This window comes from Trichechus manatus, unplaced genomic scaffold (assembly GCF_000243295.1).
Source record: "Trichechus manatus latirostris isolate Lorelei unplaced genomic scaffold, TriManLat1.0 scaffold00080, whole genome shotgun sequence".
Classification (NCBI taxonomy): domain Eukaryota; kingdom Metazoa; phylum Chordata; class Mammalia; order Sirenia; family Trichechidae; genus Trichechus; species Trichechus manatus.
The window spans coordinates 602,298-620,445 of NW_004444016.1; the positions used below are offsets into that span (position 1 = coordinate 602,298).

The window sequence follows — 18,148 nt, forward strand, 5'->3', positions numbered from 1 at the left end:
CTTATTTCTCTAGGGTGTACTCCTAGGTGTGGAATTGCTAGATCTTATGGTATTTCTATTTCTAGGTTTGTAAGGAAGTGTTATATCATTTTCCAAAGTGGTTGTACCATTTTTCATTCCCACCAGCAGTGCATTGTTGTTGTTAGGTGCCATCGAGTCGGTTCAGACTCATAGCGATCCTATATACAACAGAACAAAACATTGCCCGGTCCTGAGCCATCCGCACAATCGTTGTTATGCTTGAGCCCATTGTTGCAGCCACTGTGTCAATCCATCTCGTTGAGCGTCTTCCTCTTTTTCAATAACCCTTTACTTTACCAAGTATGATGTCGTTCTCCAGGGACTGATTGTTCCTGTTAACAAGTCCGCAGTATGTGAGACCTAGTTTTGCCATCCTTGCTTCTAAGGAGCATTCTGGCTATACTTCTTCCAAGACAGACTTGTTGGTTCTTATGGCAATCCATGGTATATTCCATATTCTTTGCCAACACCATAATTCAAAGGTGTCAATTCTTCTTCAGTCTTCTTTATTCATTGTCCAGCTTTCACATGCATATGAGGTGATTGAAAACACTAAGGCTTGGGTCAGGTGCACTTTAGTCTTCAAGATGACATTTTTGCTTTCTAATACTTTAAAGAGGTCTTTTGCAGCAGATTTGCTTTTGATTTCCTGACTGCTCTTTCCATGGGTGTTAACTGTGGATCCAAGTAAAATGAAATTCTTGACATCTTCAATATTTTCTCCGTTTATCATTATGTTGCTTATTGGTCCAGTTGTGAGAATTTTTGTTTTCTTTATATTGAGATGTAACCCATACTGAAGGCTGTAGTCTTTAATCTTCATCAGTATGTGCGTCAAGTCCTCTTCACTTTTAGCAAGCACGGTTGTGCCATCTACATAACATAGGGTGTTAATGAGTCTTTCTCCAATCCGTTCTTCTTCATATAGTCCAGCTTCTCAGATTATTTGCTCAGCATACAGATGAACGAACTATGGTGAAAGGATACAACTCTAACACACACCATTCCTGATTTTAAACTATGCGGTATCCCCTTGTTCTGTTCTAATGACTGCCTCTTGGTCTATGTACACATGAGCACAATTATGTGTTCCAGAATTCCCATTCTTTGAAATGTTATCAATAATTTATTATGATCAAAACAGTCAAATGCCTTTGCATAGTCAATAAAACAAGGTAAACATCTTACTAGTATTCTCTGCTTTCAGCCAAGATCCATCTGACTTTAGCAATGATATCCCTCGTTCCACATCCTTTTCTGAATCCAGCTTGACTTTTTGGCAGTCCCTGTCGATGTACTGCTGCAACTGTTTTTGAAGGATCTTCAGGAAAATTTTACTTATGTGTGATATTAATGATATTGTTCGATAATTGCCACATTCTGTTAGATCACCTTTCTTTGGAATAAGCACAAATATGGATCTTTTCCAGTCAGTTGCCAGGTAGCTCTCTTCCAAATTTCTTGTCGTAGATGAGTGAGCACTTCCAGCACTGCATCCATCTGTTGAAACATCTCAATTGGTATTCCACCAGTTCCCGTAGCCTTGTTGCCTTGTTTTTCGCCAGTGCTTTCAGTGCAGCTCAAACTTTTTCCTTCAGTACCATCGATTCTTGATCATATGCTACCTCCTGAAATGGTCGGAAGTCAATCAATTCTTTTTGGTACAGTGATTCTGTGTTCTTTCCATCTTTTTTTGGTGCTTCCTGGGTCGTTCAATATTTTGCCTATAGATTCCTTCAGTATTGCAACTTGAGGCTTGAATTTTTTCTTCAGTTCTTTCAGCTTGAGAAATGCCAAATGTGTCCTCCCTTTTGGTTTTCTAACTCCAGGTCTTTGCACGTCATTATAATACTTTGCTTTCTCAAGCTGCCCTTTGAAATCTTCTGTTCAGTTCTTTTGCTTCATTATTTCTTCCTTCCACTTTAGCTTTATTCTACATTCAAGAGCCAGTTTCAGAGTCTCTTCTGACATCCATTTTGGTGTTTTCTTTCTTTCCTGTCTTTTTAATGACCTCTTGCTCTCTTCATGTATGACGATGTCCTTGATGTTATTCCACAACTTGCCTGGTGTTCGGTCATTAGTGTTCAATGCGTCAAATCTATTCTTGAGATGGTCTCTAAATGCAGGTGGTATATACTCAAGGTCGTACTTTGGCTCTTGTGGACTTGTTCTAATTTTCTTCAGTTTCAACTTGAACTTACATATGAGCAATTGACGATCTGTTCCACAAGTGGCCTCTGGCTTTGTTCTGATTGACGATACTGAGCTTTTCCATTGTCTCTTTCCACAAATGTAGTCGATTTGATTCCTATGTATTACATCAGGCAATGTCCACATGTATAGTCGCTGTTTATGTTGTTGAAAAAATGTATTTGCAATGAAAAAGTCATTGGTCTTGCAAAATTCTATCATGTGATCTGTGGCATCCTCACTATCACCAAGGCCATATCTTCTAGCTACTGTTCCTTCTTTGTTTCTAACTTACGCATTCCAATCACCAGTAATTATCAATGCATCTTGATTGCATGTTTGATCAATTTCACACTGCAAAAGTTGGTTAAAAATCTTCACTTTCCTCATCTTTGTCCTTAGTATTTGGTGCATAGATTTGAATAGTCGTATTAACTGGTCTTCTTTGTAGGCGTATGGATAGTAGCCTATCACTGACAGTGTTGTACTTCAGGATAGATCTTGAAATGTTCTTTTTGATGATGAATGAAATGCCATTCCTCTTCAATTTGTCATTCCTGGTGTAATAGACTATATGATCGTATGACTGAAAATAGCCAATACCAGTCCATTTCAGCTCACTAATGCCTAGAATATCAATGTTTATGCATTCCATTTCATTTTCGATGACTTCTAATTTTCCTAGATTCATACTTCATACATTCTACGTTCTAATTATTAATGGATGTTTGCAGCTGTTTCTTCTCATTTTGAGTCATGTCACATCAGCAAGTGAAGGTCCTGAAAGCTTGACTCCATCCACATTATTAAGGTCGACTCTACTTTGAGGAGGCAGCTCTTCCCCAGTTGTCTTTTGAGTGCCTTCCAACCTGAGGGGCTCATCTTCCAGCACCATATTAGACAATGTTCTGCTGCTATTCGTAAGTTTTTCACTGGCCAGTTTTTTCAGAAGTAGACCACCTGGTCCTTCTTCCTAGTCTGTCTTAGTTTGGAAGTCTGGTTGAAACCTGTCCACCATGGGTGAACCTGCTGGTATTTGAAATACTGGTGGCATAGCTTCCAGCAATCACAGCAACACACAAGCCACCACAGTAGGAAAAACTGACAGATACATGGTGGAATAAGAATCCTCTTAAATTCTTTATGGTCAGCAGTGATGTCCCAGTTGGTCTCTTTCTCGATTTTGGTAATTTGTGTCTTCGCTCTTATTATCTTGGTCAGTTTAGCTAAGAGTTAGAACCCTTATCCAAGAATTTACTGTAGGCTCCATTGATTTTTCTCTGTTGGTTTTGTTTTCTATTTCAAAGTTTTCCATTCTAATCTTTATTATTTCTGTCCTGCTGCTTGATTTAAATATAGTTTGTTCTTCTTTTCTAGTTTCTTCACGTGGAAGCTTAGGTTATTGATTTGAGACCTTTTTTTCTGACATAGGCAATTGAAAGCTGTACATTTCCCTCTGAGTACTGTTTTATCTGATCCCATGTGTTTTGATATGTTTTTCTTCCATTCTGTTAAAAATATTTTAAAATTTAAAAGTGTGTTGTTTAATTTTTAAATATTTGGAATTTTTCAAGATTTTCTGTTGTACATCTCTTATTTATTGTGATCAAAACATATTTTGTATGAATTCAATCTTTTAAAATTTTTTGAGACTTGTTATGTATGGCCTAGCATACATCTGTCCTGAAGAATGTTACACGTATGCTTGAAAAGAATGTGTATTCTGCAGAATTTGGTGGAGTGTTCTATAAATGCCAATTATGTCAAATTGATTGATAGCATTATTAATATCTCCTATATCCTTGCTGAGTTTTCTGTCTACTTGTTTTATCAATGATTTGGGAGTGAGGTATTCAAATCTCCAACTATTATTTTTGTCTATTTCTGTTTTCAATTCTGTCAGCAGGGGCTCTGCTATTAGATGTATATACATTTATAATTGTTATATATTCTTGATGTATTGACCCTTGTATCAAATGAAATGTCTCTATTTGTCTCTAGCAATATTTTTCATCTTAAAGTTCATGTTGTCTGATATTAATATAGACACTCCAGCTCTCTTATGCTTATTGTTTGCATGGTGTATCTTTCTTTCTAGCCTTCTACTTTCAACCATTTGTGTCTTTGAATATAAGGTACTTTCATTTTAAGCAGCATATAGTTGGGTCTTGCTTTTTTATGCAGTCTGACAATATGAGCCTTTGAGTGGGGTGTTTAGTCCATTCACATTCAGTGTAATTATTGATACAGTTGGGTTTATATCTGCCATCTTGCTATTTGTTTTCTACTTATCTCATTCTTTTTTGGTCCTCTTTTCCTCATTTACTGCCTTTTAAAAGTTATATAAATATTTCTGTGTGTCATTTTAATTCTTCTGAAGATTTCGAAAACTGTTTATCTGTGCTATTTTCTTATTAGTTGTTCTAAAGCTTATAATATGCAATCTACTTTAGAATGATACAACTTAATTCCAGTAAGATATATAAACTTTGATCCAATATATCTCCATCTCCCTTCCCTTTATGCTAACATTGTCACACATGTTGTTGTTGCTTTGGTGCCATTGGGTCGATTTTGACTCATAGTGACCCCATGTGACAGAGTAGAAATGTCCCATAGGGTTTTCTAGGCTGTAATCTTTATGGGAGTGGAGTGACAGGTCTTTCTCCCATGGAGCCACTGGTGGGTTTGAACCACCAACCTTTCAATTAGCAACTAAGTGCTTAGCCATTGTGCCACCAGGGCCCCTTTATCACACATTAAAAAAAAAAAAAAAAAAAAAACCTGCTGCCATCAAGTCATTTCTGACTCATAGCGACCCTATCGGACAGAGTAAAACTGCCGCAAAAGACTTCCAAGGAGCGGCTGGTGGATTTGAACTGCTGACCTTTTGGTTAGCAGCTGAACTCTTAACCACTATATACCCTATTTTAATGCAAATAACACGCACCTTCTACTTTTGTTTGCCAGCTGCTCCCTCCCCTCATGAGATACTTACATAAGCCCAATTTCTTTTTACAGGTTGCTGTAAAAAAAATTAACATAGCACACTTACAAAAATACCTCACCGGGGGCAAACTGTAAAAAAAACTGTGCTTATGTAAGTACTTCGTGGCGGGAGGGAGCAGCTGGCAAACAAAAGTAGAAGGTGCGTGTTCTTTGCTAAAAAATACGGTATGTTATAAACCCGTGTATAAATACAGTGTTCTAATTATTACTTTCTACAGACTTATGTATTTTTAAAAGATTAAGAGAGAAAATGAGAAGAAAACTATAAATTCTTTTATGTCTACCCACATATTTCTTCCTGTGGCTTCAAGTGGATTCAAGTTACTGGCTAGTGTTACTTTCAGCCTGCAGGATTCCCTTTAGTATTTCCTGTAAAGCTGTTCTACTACAACAAATTCTCTCATTTTTTATCTGATAATGCCTTTTTTAAAAAATTTATTCTTTTTTATTTTACTGTGGTAAAATGCATATAACAAAAATTTGCCATTTGAATCATTTTTAAGAGTATAACTTGGTGACATTAATTACATTCTCCATGTTGTGCAACCATTATAATTATCTATTTCCAAAAGATTTTCACCAACACAACCAGTACCTCTTAAACAATAGCTACCCATCCCCACACCCTCGGCCCTGCTAACCACTAATAAACTTTTTTCTCTATGCACTTGACTGTTCTAGCTATTTCATATAAATGCAATCATACAATATTTGTCCTTTTGTGTCGGACTTATTTCACTCAGCATAATGTTTTCAAAGTTCATCTATGTCATAGCATGTACAAGAACTTCCTTTCTCTTTATTGCTGAATAACATTGCATTGTATGTATATACCACATTTTGTATATCCATTCATCTACTGATGGACGTTTGCATTGTTTCCACCTTCTGGCTCTTGTAATGCTGCAGTGAACACTGCTGTGCAAGTATCTGTTTGAGTCCCTGCTTTCAAGTCTTGGCGGGTACACCTAGGAGTGGAATTGGTGAGTCATATGGTAATTCTGTGTTTAACTTTTAGAGAAATTGCCAAACTGTTATCCACAGTGGTTGCACCATTTTGCTTTCTCACCAACAATGCACAAGGGTTCCAATTTCTCTGCATCTTTGCCAACACTTGTTATTTTCCATTTTATTGATAATAGCCATATTAGTGGGTGTGAAGTGGTATCTCATTGTGATTTTGATTTCCATTTCCCTAAGCTGTTGAGCATCTTTCCATGTGCTCATTGGTCACTTCAATATCTTCTTTGGAGAAATGTCTATTCAAGTCTTTGGCCAATTTTTTAATTCAGTTATTTGTCTTTTAGTTGTTGAGTTGAAGGAATTCTCTATGTATTCTGGATATTAAACCTTATCAGATATATAATTATCAAATATTTTCTCCCATTTTATAGGTTGTCTCTCCACTTTCTTAATAAAGTCTTTTGTTGCACCAAGGCTTTATTATTATTATTTTGATAAAGTCCTATTTATCCATTTTGTCTTTTGTTGCTCATGCTTTTGGTGTCATATCTAAGAATTCATTTTTTAAAAAAGGAGAGTGTTGAAGCTCTACCCCTATGTTTTTTCTAAGAGTTTTATAGTTTTAGTTCTTACGTTTAGGTCATTGATCCATTTTGAGTTAGTTTTCAGACATGGTGTGAGATATGGGTCTAACGTCACTTTTTTGCATGTGGAAATTCAGTTGTCCAAGCACCGCTTGTTGAAGAAACTATTCTTTTCCCATTGAATGGACTTGGCACCCTTGTCGAAAATCAATTGGTCATAAATTTATTTCTGGATTCTCGATTCTATTCCATTGTGTAATATGTCTATCCTTATATCAGTACCATACTGTTTTGATTACCATAGCTTTATAGTATGTTTTGAAATCTGAAGTGTGAGTCCACCTACTTTGTTATTCTTTTTCAAGATTGTTTTGGCTATTTGGGGCCTATTACAATTCGATATGAATTTGAGGATTGGCTTTTCCATCTCTGCAAAAAAGGCTGTTGTAATTTTGATAGGGCTTATATTGAATCCGTAGATTCCTTTATGTAGGATTGAAATCTTAACTATATTAAGTCTTCCAATCCATGAACCTAGGATGGCTTTCTGTTTATTTAGGTCTTATTTAATTTCTTTCAGCAATGTTTTGTATTTTTCATTGCACAAGTATTTCATCTCCTGTTTAAATTTATTCCTAGGTATTTTAATCTTTTAGATGCTATTATAAATGAAATTGTTGTCTTAATTTCCTTTTCAGATTGTACATTACTATGTATAGAAACACAACTGATCTTGTACTCTGCAACTTTGCTGAATTAATCTTTCTAGTAGGTTTTTTTGTGGATTCCTTGGGATTTTCTATATATAAGATCATGTCATCTGTGAATAAAGACAGTTTTAATTCTTCCTTTACTATTTGGATGCCTTTTGTTTTTTCTTGCCTAACTGCTGTGGTTAGAACTTTCAGTACAATGTTGAATTGCAGTGGTAAAAGTGATCATCCTTGTATGGTTCCTGAAACAAAGCATTCAGTCTTTCCCTGTTTAGAGTGATGTTAGCTGTGGGTTTTTATATGTGGCCTTTACCATGTTGAAGAAGTTTCCTTCTATTCCGAGTTTATTATTTTTATCATGAACGGGTTTGAGATTTTGTCAAGTGCATTTTTTGCTTGAATTGAGATGATCATGTGTTTTTTTTCTTAGTTCTATTAATGTGGTATATTACTTTGATTAATTTTCTTATATTGAACCAGCCTTGCATTCCTGGGATAAAATCGCAATCGGTCATAGTGTATAACCCTTTTAATATGATGTTGGATTTGGTTTGCTAATATTTGGTTGAGGAATTTTGCATCCATATTCATAAGGGATATTGGTCTGTAGTTTTCTTTTCTTGTGGTGTCTTTATCTGGCTTTGGGATCAGGGTAATGCTGGCATAATAGAATGAGTTAGGAAGTGTTCCCTCCACTCTATTTTTTCAAGAGTTAGAGAACGGATGTGTTAATTCTCCTTTAAATGTTTGGTAGAATTCACCAGTGAAGCCACTTGGCTCTCGGCTTTTATTTGTTGAGAGGCTTTTGATTACTCATTCAATCTCCTCACTTTTTAAAAGCCTATTGAGATTTTCAATTTCTTCTTGAGTCAGTTTTAGTAATATGTGTGTTTCTAGGATTTTGTCTATTTCATCTAGATTATGTGATTTGTTGGTATTCAATTGTTCATAAAACCAAAAAAACCAAACCCATGGCCATTGAGTCGATTCCAACTCATAGCAATCCTAGAGGACAGAGAAGAACTGCCCCACAGGGCTTCCAAGGAGCAGCTGGTAGATTTGAACTGCCATAGCTCTTAACCACAGCACCACCAGGGCTACATAGTATTCTCTTAAAAAATCTTTTCTTCCCTTTATGATTGGTAGTAACATCCCCACATTAATTACTGAATTTAGTTATTTGTATCTTCTCTCTTTTTTGCTTTGTTGGTCTAGGTAAAGTTTTGTCAATCTTATTGTTCTTTTCAAAGAACCAATTTTTGGTTTTGTTGAGTACATTGTTTTTCTATTCTTTCATTCATCTCTGCTCTAATCTTCATTCTTTCTTTCCTTCTGATAGCTTTGGGTTTAGTTTACTCATTTCTTTCTAATTCCTCAAAGTGTGAAGTTAGCTTATTGATTTGAGACCTTTCTTCTTTTTTAATGTTGGTATTTACAGCTCTAAATTTCCCTCTGAGCTCTGTCTTTGCTTCATCCATAAGTTTTCATTCATCTCAAAGTATTTTCTAATTTCCCTTATAATTTCTTCTTTTACTCATTGGTTGTTTAATAGTGTGTTGTTTAATTTCCACATATTAGTGAAATTTCCAGTTTTCTGTTATTGATTTCTAGTTTCATTCCCTAGTGGTCAGAGAAGATACTTTGTACAATTTCAATCTTTTAAAATTCGAGATTTATTTTATAAGCTATAATATGGTCTATCCTGGAGAATGGTCCATGTGCACTAGAGAAGAATGTGTATTCTGCTGATGTTGGGTGGAGTGTTCTATATATGTCTGTTAGGCCTTATTGGTTTATAGTTTTGTTCAAGTTCTCTATTTCGATACTGATCTTATGTTTAGGTGTTCTATCGATTACTGAAAATGGCATATTGAAGTGTCTAACTATTATTGTGAAACTGTCTATTTCTCCCTTCTATTCCAAAAATATTTGTTTCATATATTTTGGGGCTCTCTTGTTAGGTGTGTATTTATTTGTAATTGCTGTATCTTCTTGATGAATTGACCCCTTTATCATTATATAATACCCTTATTTGCCCTCTCCTATCTCTTCTGCCCATGTGCATAAGCTCCACTCTCGAGGGGTGTGTGGGAGGTTTGGAACTGCTCCTCCAGTCCTTGGGATATGCGGAGAACTTTTCAAGCCCCCTCTGGCTGTCTTATTTCATGGAATTCCTTGTTAAATCCCTGTCTAGTCTGCCAGTCCATTGCCTGTCCTAAATAGGACCACAGCCTCAGACTAATGGGGCCATCTGGCCTTCCTGTGCACTTGCCACTGAAATTTTTAGTTTATGATGCTCTGAATAAGGACTTCTCAACCTTAACACAACTGACATTTTCAGCAGATAAATTTTTGTTGTAGGGGGGACTATCTTGTTTCGCAGCATCCCTACTAGATGCCTGTTATCCACTTCCCTCCAGTTGTGACGACCAAAATGGCTCCATACATTGAGAAATGTCCCATGGGGGGCAAAATCACCCCCTAGTTGAGAACCATTGGTCCAGAGCACATCAATCATAATTTGGGAGAAGTCTTTTTTTTTTCCTAACCAAAAAAGATCGTCTTCTATGCCATGATATATAACCAGAAATGTGCACACCTTATTTCAAATTTCAAGAGGTGCATATCTCCTAACCCCAATGAATACCTCTTCGTTCAAATGTGTAAAAATCAAACCATTGAATACTTTCCATCCCTCATATTAACAAAATAAAAATAATCAAATACCTGCTGGTCAGTAATGCTGACTGAGCATGAGCTATGCCTGTAGTTCTGCAGTTCATTAGACCTAAGAGCAAGTTGGGAGAATGAGACTAATAAAAGCAGAGTTTCCACTTTTTCCGGAGCAATTCCCATCTGTGAACATAATGACAGTGATGGAGTAGGCAAGGGCTGCCTGTATCATATGGAATGAGAGAACACCTTTGCATGACACTTACGGTGGGCAGAATAATGGCCCCCAAAGATGCCCATGTGCTAATTCTTGGAACCTATGAATGTTATCTCACATGGCAAAAGACACTTCACAGATGTGATTAAGTTAAGGATACTGAGATGGGGATATTATTCTGGATTATGCAAGTGGGTCCAATGTAATTGCAAGGTTCCTTATAAATGAAAGAGGCAGTACATTCACAGTCAGAAAATGTGACTGCAGAAGCAGAGGCTGGAGATACTACTGTTGTTGGGGGGCTATGAGCCAAGGAATGCAGATAGTCTCTAGAAGCTAGAAAAGGCAAGGAAATGGAGTCTCTTCTAGGGCCTCCAGAAGGATCACAGCCCTTGGTTTTAGCCCAATGAGACCCTTTTGACTTGTGACTTCCAGAACTATAAAATAATAAATTTGTGTTATTTTAAGAAATGAAGTTTGTGGTAATTTGCTACAGCAGCAACAAGAAACTACTACATCACGTCTCTGCCATATTGTTAGTCCAGTCTCCCAGAGTCCTGGACTGCTGGTTGGTCACCAATTCTACCTTTACTTTCTAGCAAGGTAGTATGGTGTGGAGGTGAAGATTAGGGGCTCTGGAGTTGAGTTCACAACATAGGTACTTTTGTGTAACATTGGGCAAGTGTAACTCTCTGTGACTGAGTTTCCTCATGGAGGAAAGATGGATAAGAGTACTCATCTGTATTAGTTTCCTAGGGCTGCCAAAACAAATAAAATAACCTTGATGGCTTATAAGAACAGAAATATATTGACACACAGGTTTGGAAGCTAGAAGTCCAAATTCAGGATGTCTGAAGGCCCATCTTCTCTCCAAAGGCTCTAGAGGAAGATCTTTTCTTGTATCTCCTGGTTTCTGGTGGCCCTAGGTGTTCCTTGGTTTGCAGCTCCAGCAACACTCTATCATCATATGGCCATCTTCCTTCTGTTTCTCTTCTGTTTTATAAGGATATCACTCAGATTGGATTAGGACCCACTCTACTCTGGTATGACCTCATGTTAACTGAAAACATCTTCAAAGACCCTATTTCCAAACAAGTCACGTTGACAGGTGCTGGGAGTTAGGACTTCAACGTATCTTTTGGGGAAACAATTCAATCTATAACATCATCCTAGTGTTGTGAGAATTAAATAAGGCAATGCAATGTAATTACTTAGAAAAGTACCTGTTGCTTCTGTTACAGCTATCAATCTCATCATTACTAATCCCTAGTTCTTTTCTGCCTCTCTTCCCAGTGTGTCTATGGTGGAGTACTGAGAGGTACCGGGAAGCAGGCCTTTGGAGCCATTGTGAATTCGATCATGTATTATGTCATTGGCCTCCCACTGGGCGCCATTCTGACCTTTGTGGTTAGAATGAGGATCATGGGTATGAGGTGTGAGGAAAATCTGGGAAAAGGTCTGGGGTGTTCATGTGACACTCTACCTATTGTCATTTGTCTCCTACAGGCCTCTGGCTAGGCATGTTGGCCTGTGCCCTCCTGGCAGCTGCTGCCTTTGTTGCCTACACTGCCCAGATTAACTGGAAGTTAGCTGCAGAGGAGGTGAGTAAATCAACAGCCTTTAGCCCAGAAGACACACCCTGCACCTGGCCCAAGACAGGAGAGTGGCTGCTTAGCCAGAAATGCCCGGAGCACACCAAGACTTGGCAGCACTGATCTGTGATATAGGGTCGGGTGGGGTAGGGTGGGGTGGAGGCCAGGGAAGAGCCACCTGAGCCTCAACACCTGCTCCTGTCATTCTAATTGGGCTCCAGATAGTTCAGGTTAAGAACACACTCTGCAGTTACAAAGAGAAACCCAAAACCAAAAGCCTTCCTTAGACAACCCCACCTGCTGAAAACCAAACAAAAGCAAAGAGCTCAATCAAACTAGGCTGAATACAGAGGAGCCCCCAAAGTGTGTCTTGACTTTGGAAGAGGTCACAAAATCACCCTATCCACAATCCTCTCAGATGAAGTTTTAAGTGGAGCAAGCTGGCATTTGTTTCTCCTACACAGTAAAGAGGGGAAGGTAGGTGTTCTTTCAAAGATCAGGGTATGGTTTTGCTTCGTGTGTGTGTGTGTGTGTGTGTGTGTGTGTGTGTGTGTGGATAAAGTCATCTTGCCGTCTTAAGACACTGGTACAGAGTTAAAGCAACAACAGTAAACACACACACAATAAAAACTACCGTTGAAACAAAAATCATATTAAGCCAATAACAGAAACTGATAGAAGTTTATTGAATATACAATTTGCAACTCAGGGTAATATTTCAACTACAGTGTCAGAAATGTTCCGAAGATGAAACGAACTTCCAAAATTCTTAAACCAAATCTTATCGGCATTGCCAAGGAAAAAAAGGGTGGGAACACAACTGATAAACAAATCTGTGGTCAAGAAGGATTTTCATACAGCATTATCTTGAAGAACAATTAAAATAATTACTGATTTACCCTAAACATAGCTCCCACTCTGAGTTTGGAATCTGTTTCCCGAAACTGAATTCTTCAAAAGAGCACAGGGCAGGTTACAGAGTCACCAGGGATAAGCCATACATCCTAAAACAGCCTCTAGTCAGAACCTGGCGTGCCTGCTTCTCGAAATGCGCTGCACAGAGAAAATTTTCCAAAAGAACCCAATATCTAAAGGCAAACAACTCCACTAAACTGCTTACTAAGCTATTGTTTAACCTAAAGGTGACTCCAGTGAACCAGTTCCTACAAGGTTCAAAAAGGACACCTAAGCGCGGATGACCTGTGTGGGTTACCCCAACTCCCATGAAAGCCAGAAACCTTGATTCCAGGAGGATTAAAACTCTTTTGTCACAAGGAGTATATTAGTATGTCCTGTTTTAGCTTGTAATGTTTCCAAGGCAGGGGGTACATGAGGCCAGTGGTGGCCAGTGGTGCCAAGAGGGCTGGCAGGCTGACTTAGGCAGCTCTCTCTCCTTTAGGCTCAGAAACATGCAGGCCCGCAGCAGCAAGAGGCAGAGCACACAGTTCCCAGACCTGGGCCTGAGAAGATGGTTGCATCTTCAGGTAATGTCATGCTGTCTTCTGCTTTGGTACACAAAACTGTCAGTGGCACATTGTTCCTGGCTGCCCTCTGTGTTACAACCAGCTTCATTCGTTTAATAGTTAATGGAGCACCTATTTTGGCTAAGCCCAGTGCTTCCCCATTAAGCCTCTGTGTGGATCATGTGATTGGAAACTGTGTAAGCCCAAGTGTTTTCCTTCCTATCATCATGAAAATGATGTCCTAAGTGCCAGGAAGACAATAATAATATCCATTATTTTTCAGGCATGCAAGTACCAGACACTGCAACAAGTAATTTACAGCCTTAGGCTTGTGAACAAATAACATGTATTCCTAACTTCAGATGAGAAACAAAGTTGCAGAGAAATTAGGTATTTTCCCCATCATTACACAACTAATAAAGATAAAAGATGCAAGCACAGACCTGTCAACTGGTAAACTCACATTCTCACTCACTAAACTCCGTCCCAGATCAGAGGGAATAGGTGATTTCCTTCATCTTTGCCCACAGTGGCTGGTCCAGAGATGTCAGCCTGGACCATCAAGACAGTTGAAACCTCTCTGGTTTACATCCAATGTCCAAGTGATACAGTGATGGCCGCAGCTCTGAGGCACAGAGCCCCTCACACCCCAAGGCTGGCACTACCTGTCAGGTGTCTATGTAGCTCACAACTCTTACAGGTTATATGCAAGGGGCTGCATCTCATCCTGGGCTTCCCTTGATCAGAGCAGTCAGGAGCCAGCTGACTAAAGTGCTGAGTGCTTAAGTTGTCATGAGAGAAATTTGGTAAGACAAAATCAACTAAGCATTTAATATGCTCTTCTGAAGTCATACACAATTAACATTCAAGGTGACGTGTCATCACAAGGACAGGTTCGGACAGAAAGATTCTTCATCTGACCAAGTAGTAAGCTTTATTTGTACATCAACTCACAGATTAAGCTTTCCCACATATTTCTTCATCTGATCCTGCTGGTAGACAAAGCAGGCATTTTGCCATTGTACAGGAATTTTCTATCACAAGGCACAGAGGTTAATTAACCAGTCACACAGCGTGACAAGTCAGGCGGTTAACGTAGGCTTTTTGATTCCCTCCGCCCACAGCACTGCCTGAGTTTGTTCCTGTTTGCTTCTGCAGTGGCTATGGGCAGCTCCCCTGGCATCACCTTGACAACATATTCAAGGCCTGAGTGCCCAATGGACCTTTTCAGGATGCCAGAAACAGCCCTCAGCCTTTCGGTTTCTGCCAACACATTGTCAGTGAAACAGCTGGCCATCCGCCGAGGGGCTGCTTTGGGGGCAGCGTCAGCCACACTGATCCTGGGGCTTGTTGTCAGGATCCTGACCACCAGTCCCTAGCTTAGAGACAGGAAAGACAGGCAAGACTGGCTGCCTCCACCACACACACAGGTGTACCAATGGAATCCAGTGCAGGTGGACACTGAGGACTGCTCCTCATAAAAGAGCTTCAGCTGGTATCTCATGGAGACATGAGGGCACCTGAATTGCAGACTGACAATTCTGTTATGGCCAAGTTGCTTTCTTCTTCTGACCTGGAATGCTCTTTAGAAGACACGTGCCAAGTGAAGAGTGAAAATCCTGAGTGCCACTATTACTCAATAATATAAATGGCTTCTAACTGGCGATGTGAAATAAAAAATATTGCAATAATTGCTGTTGTATAAAAAGTACTTATTTCTGAGGCAGTCTGCTGCCCAAATCTGTTCTTAGAGTCTTTGGGAAGCTCTGGAAAAGGGGCCAGTGGGCCTGTCCAGGCAGCCCAATTCATTACAACCCCCTCTCCTCCTCCTCCAGCAAATACAGGTGCTGTCAACTGCTGAATGTAGACTCTTCAGGAATCCCGTTGAACCTTTCCTCCAGTTTCATACCACCAGTATTTTTACTTACACAGACTTTAGGAAACACTTGTTTCTTACCGCACTTTTTCTTATAGTAGTTACAAGATATAAACAAGGGCAGCAAAAACCAGATCTTTTTCCCACATAGCCTTGGAATGGAATTCAATGTTGATTCAAATTCTAGGATGCTTTTCTTTGAGGTCTGGGGCTGGCTAACATCTTATAGGGCTCAATGGTGAATGCAGGCCACACCCTGCCATCGAAAGTGGAAGGCGGTGTAGCTGTCACTGCTATTGTCTCTTCAACATCTTTAGCTATAAATACAAGGCCAACTGGGGGCGGGGGAAGGGGGAGATGCATAGACCCTAAATCCCTGCTTTGAAAATTCAGCATGCTGTGAATTCAGTTACTCGGTGTTTTCAGTGTTCTGTACTTGCTTGTGAGACAAATACCTTAGTGAGCTTCTAGAACCCAAACAAAATAACCAGGTACAGAGCATAGAAACGTAATCACTGAAGAGAAAATCTGGACTCCATGGCATTGTTTCCCCACATGTGCTCTAAGGAAATGCTGGTGTCATGGAAAGTTAATAGGTATTGAGGAAAGGGGTTCCATGGTCAAATAACAACACACTAAAACTTTAGAGGTTTTATAGGACTTGGATTCTTTAATATGCTGATATGCTTTACAAATCCCTGCTAAACAGGATTAGGCATGGGACCATTTTTTGTGTAAAATTTTGTGGGTTAATGTTCTATGAATATGCTTTCAGAAACTCTTGTTTTAGATTAGTGAATGAGGGCAGGAGGATACAGCATATTTATTATAGCTTTTTTTAAAAAAAAAAACAAAAACACAAATGACAGAAAGTAAAGCTTGAGAAAATCTTCCTAGCTAAGGATTTAAAGAAAGCATACCTTAAAGAAAGTTGACAAGTATCACTTTTGATGGTTAAGAGCAAAAAAATGGATTTATAGTTGGAAAAAATTTATGATCAAAGAATCAAGGCATATCTGAGGTTCCACACCAAGAATGCTACCAAACCATTTGCCAATTTTATCAAATATAATTTATTTATTTTGAAGCAATTCTAGTACTAGTAGCCATGCCAAAAATTTAGCTTTATTAGAAATTATAATGGACAACTTAATATACTAAATGAAAATTTCATATTGAAATTTTGCCTAAGATATTTTAATATTCTCCCTTTTGACTGTTATAGCCACAGTTTAAGCTACCTCATCCTAAACTGGGCTAGTGATCAACTCTTGTTACCCGAATAGGGTCCATGCCCTGGAGCAGTCGAGCCCATGAAATATACTCCAAGTCAGAAAGAGTAAGAAAGTTTTAATTTAGGAAGTGTCCACCAACGGGGATCCAAAAGCAACGCACGCTGTCTCTACAGAGTCCCAAAAGGCATTTTTACCTTAGAGCTTATATATGATTTTTACAAAGGTTAGAAGTGTTGTTATTCATTACAAGGTAATTACAAGAGACTCTTTATCATACTAAAGAGATAAGGAACTGGACATTTCTTTATCAGGCTAAAGACATACATATCTGACATCTGGGCTCTAATCTTGCTGTCGGGGGTCGTAAACCACAGCTGTTTCTTTCGTCACCTTCCCATTCTGAAGCAAAGATCAGCTGGCTCTCAGCAGCCAGCGGGACACAAAAGAAAGCATCATTTAAATCCAAAACAGTAAAATGAGTACAGGAAGGTGGGAGAGCCCACAGTAAGGTGTACGGATTCGGGACTACCGAGTGTAGGGTCCTCACAACTTTGTTAAGAGCCTGCAAAATGGTACTCACCAGTTGATTTCTTTACTGGCAGAATAGGGGTGTTGAAAGGGGATCGACACTCTTGCAACAGTCCCCACTCTAGGTGTCCAGTGATCAGTCCCTGCAGTCCCAGACGAGCCTCAGCGCTCAGTGGATATTGTTTAATACGAGAAGGCATGACATTAGGTAACAGCTCCACGATCACAGGGAGGACAGTCCGAGCTCGTCCTAGCCGGCCACTGGCCCAAACACATGCGGCCACAGTATTAACCACTCCTTGAACTGTGGGTGAGACGGACGCAGGGGATAGCACCTGCTGGGTGAGGGCTAAGAGAGGTGCTTGCACTTTCCAGGTGTTTGCTGGCAATACTGTTAGAGACAAGCCTTTTTATCAAGAGATTTCAGCATGCACTTTACTTAGGAAATCCCACCCTAAAAAGCGGGACCAGGCATTCAGGCATGTATAGAAACTGGTGGGATAGCCTGATTTCCCCTATTTCACAGTCCATTGGTTGCAAAAAGGATCAAGTCACCTTTTCTTCCAGTCACCCTGACAACTTGAGTACTGCTGGTTGAGGGAGTCCCTTTAGGCTACCGGGTGAATACCGAGAAGGCTGCTCCGGTACAGCCAAAAGTCTACTGGCTGTTCTCTCACCGTAACTTTTACCAGGGGATTGGTTGGAAGTAAATCAAAAGTTGTCTCCCCATCTCCGTCATTCAGAGTCCTCCTCCTGCTCTTTCATAATTCCTTCAAAAAGCTTCTCCCCCCTTTCAATCTTGCCTGGCCCTTTTCCATTCTTTCTTTTGGGGAACTCATTTTTCCAGTGTCTCTCCTCTCTGCAAAATGCACATTGGTTTTTCTTTAGTTGGGGCCCACCCTTACCTTGATCTTGTCGCCTTCCTCCAGACCATCTTAGAGCAGCAGCCAGTAGACTGGCCTGTTTCTTCATGTCCTGGTCTTATTTTCTCTCCTTGGCCTCTTTTACCTGATCTTTGTTGGTAAAGACCTTAAATGCATTCAGTCATGGCATATGGGTCTGACCAATACTCCAGAAAGTTTCA

General features: G+C 39.3%; 1 protein-coding gene across 1 annotated transcript in view; it reads left to right on the forward strand.

Moving 5' to 3' along the window:
- Positions 1–15,427, forward strand: part of LOC101361446 (multidrug and toxin extrusion protein 2) — a 20,915-nt gene extending 5,488 nt beyond the window's left edge. Inside the window, exons 4-7 of the mRNA XM_004381140.2 lie at positions 11,664–11,796; positions 11,877–11,971; positions 13,362–13,446; positions 14,584–15,427. Of these exons, the coding sequence (XP_004381197.1) occupies positions 11,664–11,796; positions 11,877–11,971; positions 13,362–13,446; positions 14,584–14,804 (534 nt within the window). The 3' untranslated portion in view covers positions 14,805–15,427. The remainder of the gene's footprint in view (positions 1–11,663; positions 11,797–11,876; positions 11,972–13,361; positions 13,447–14,583) is intronic.
- Positions 15,428–18,148: the final 2,721 nt, after the last annotated feature.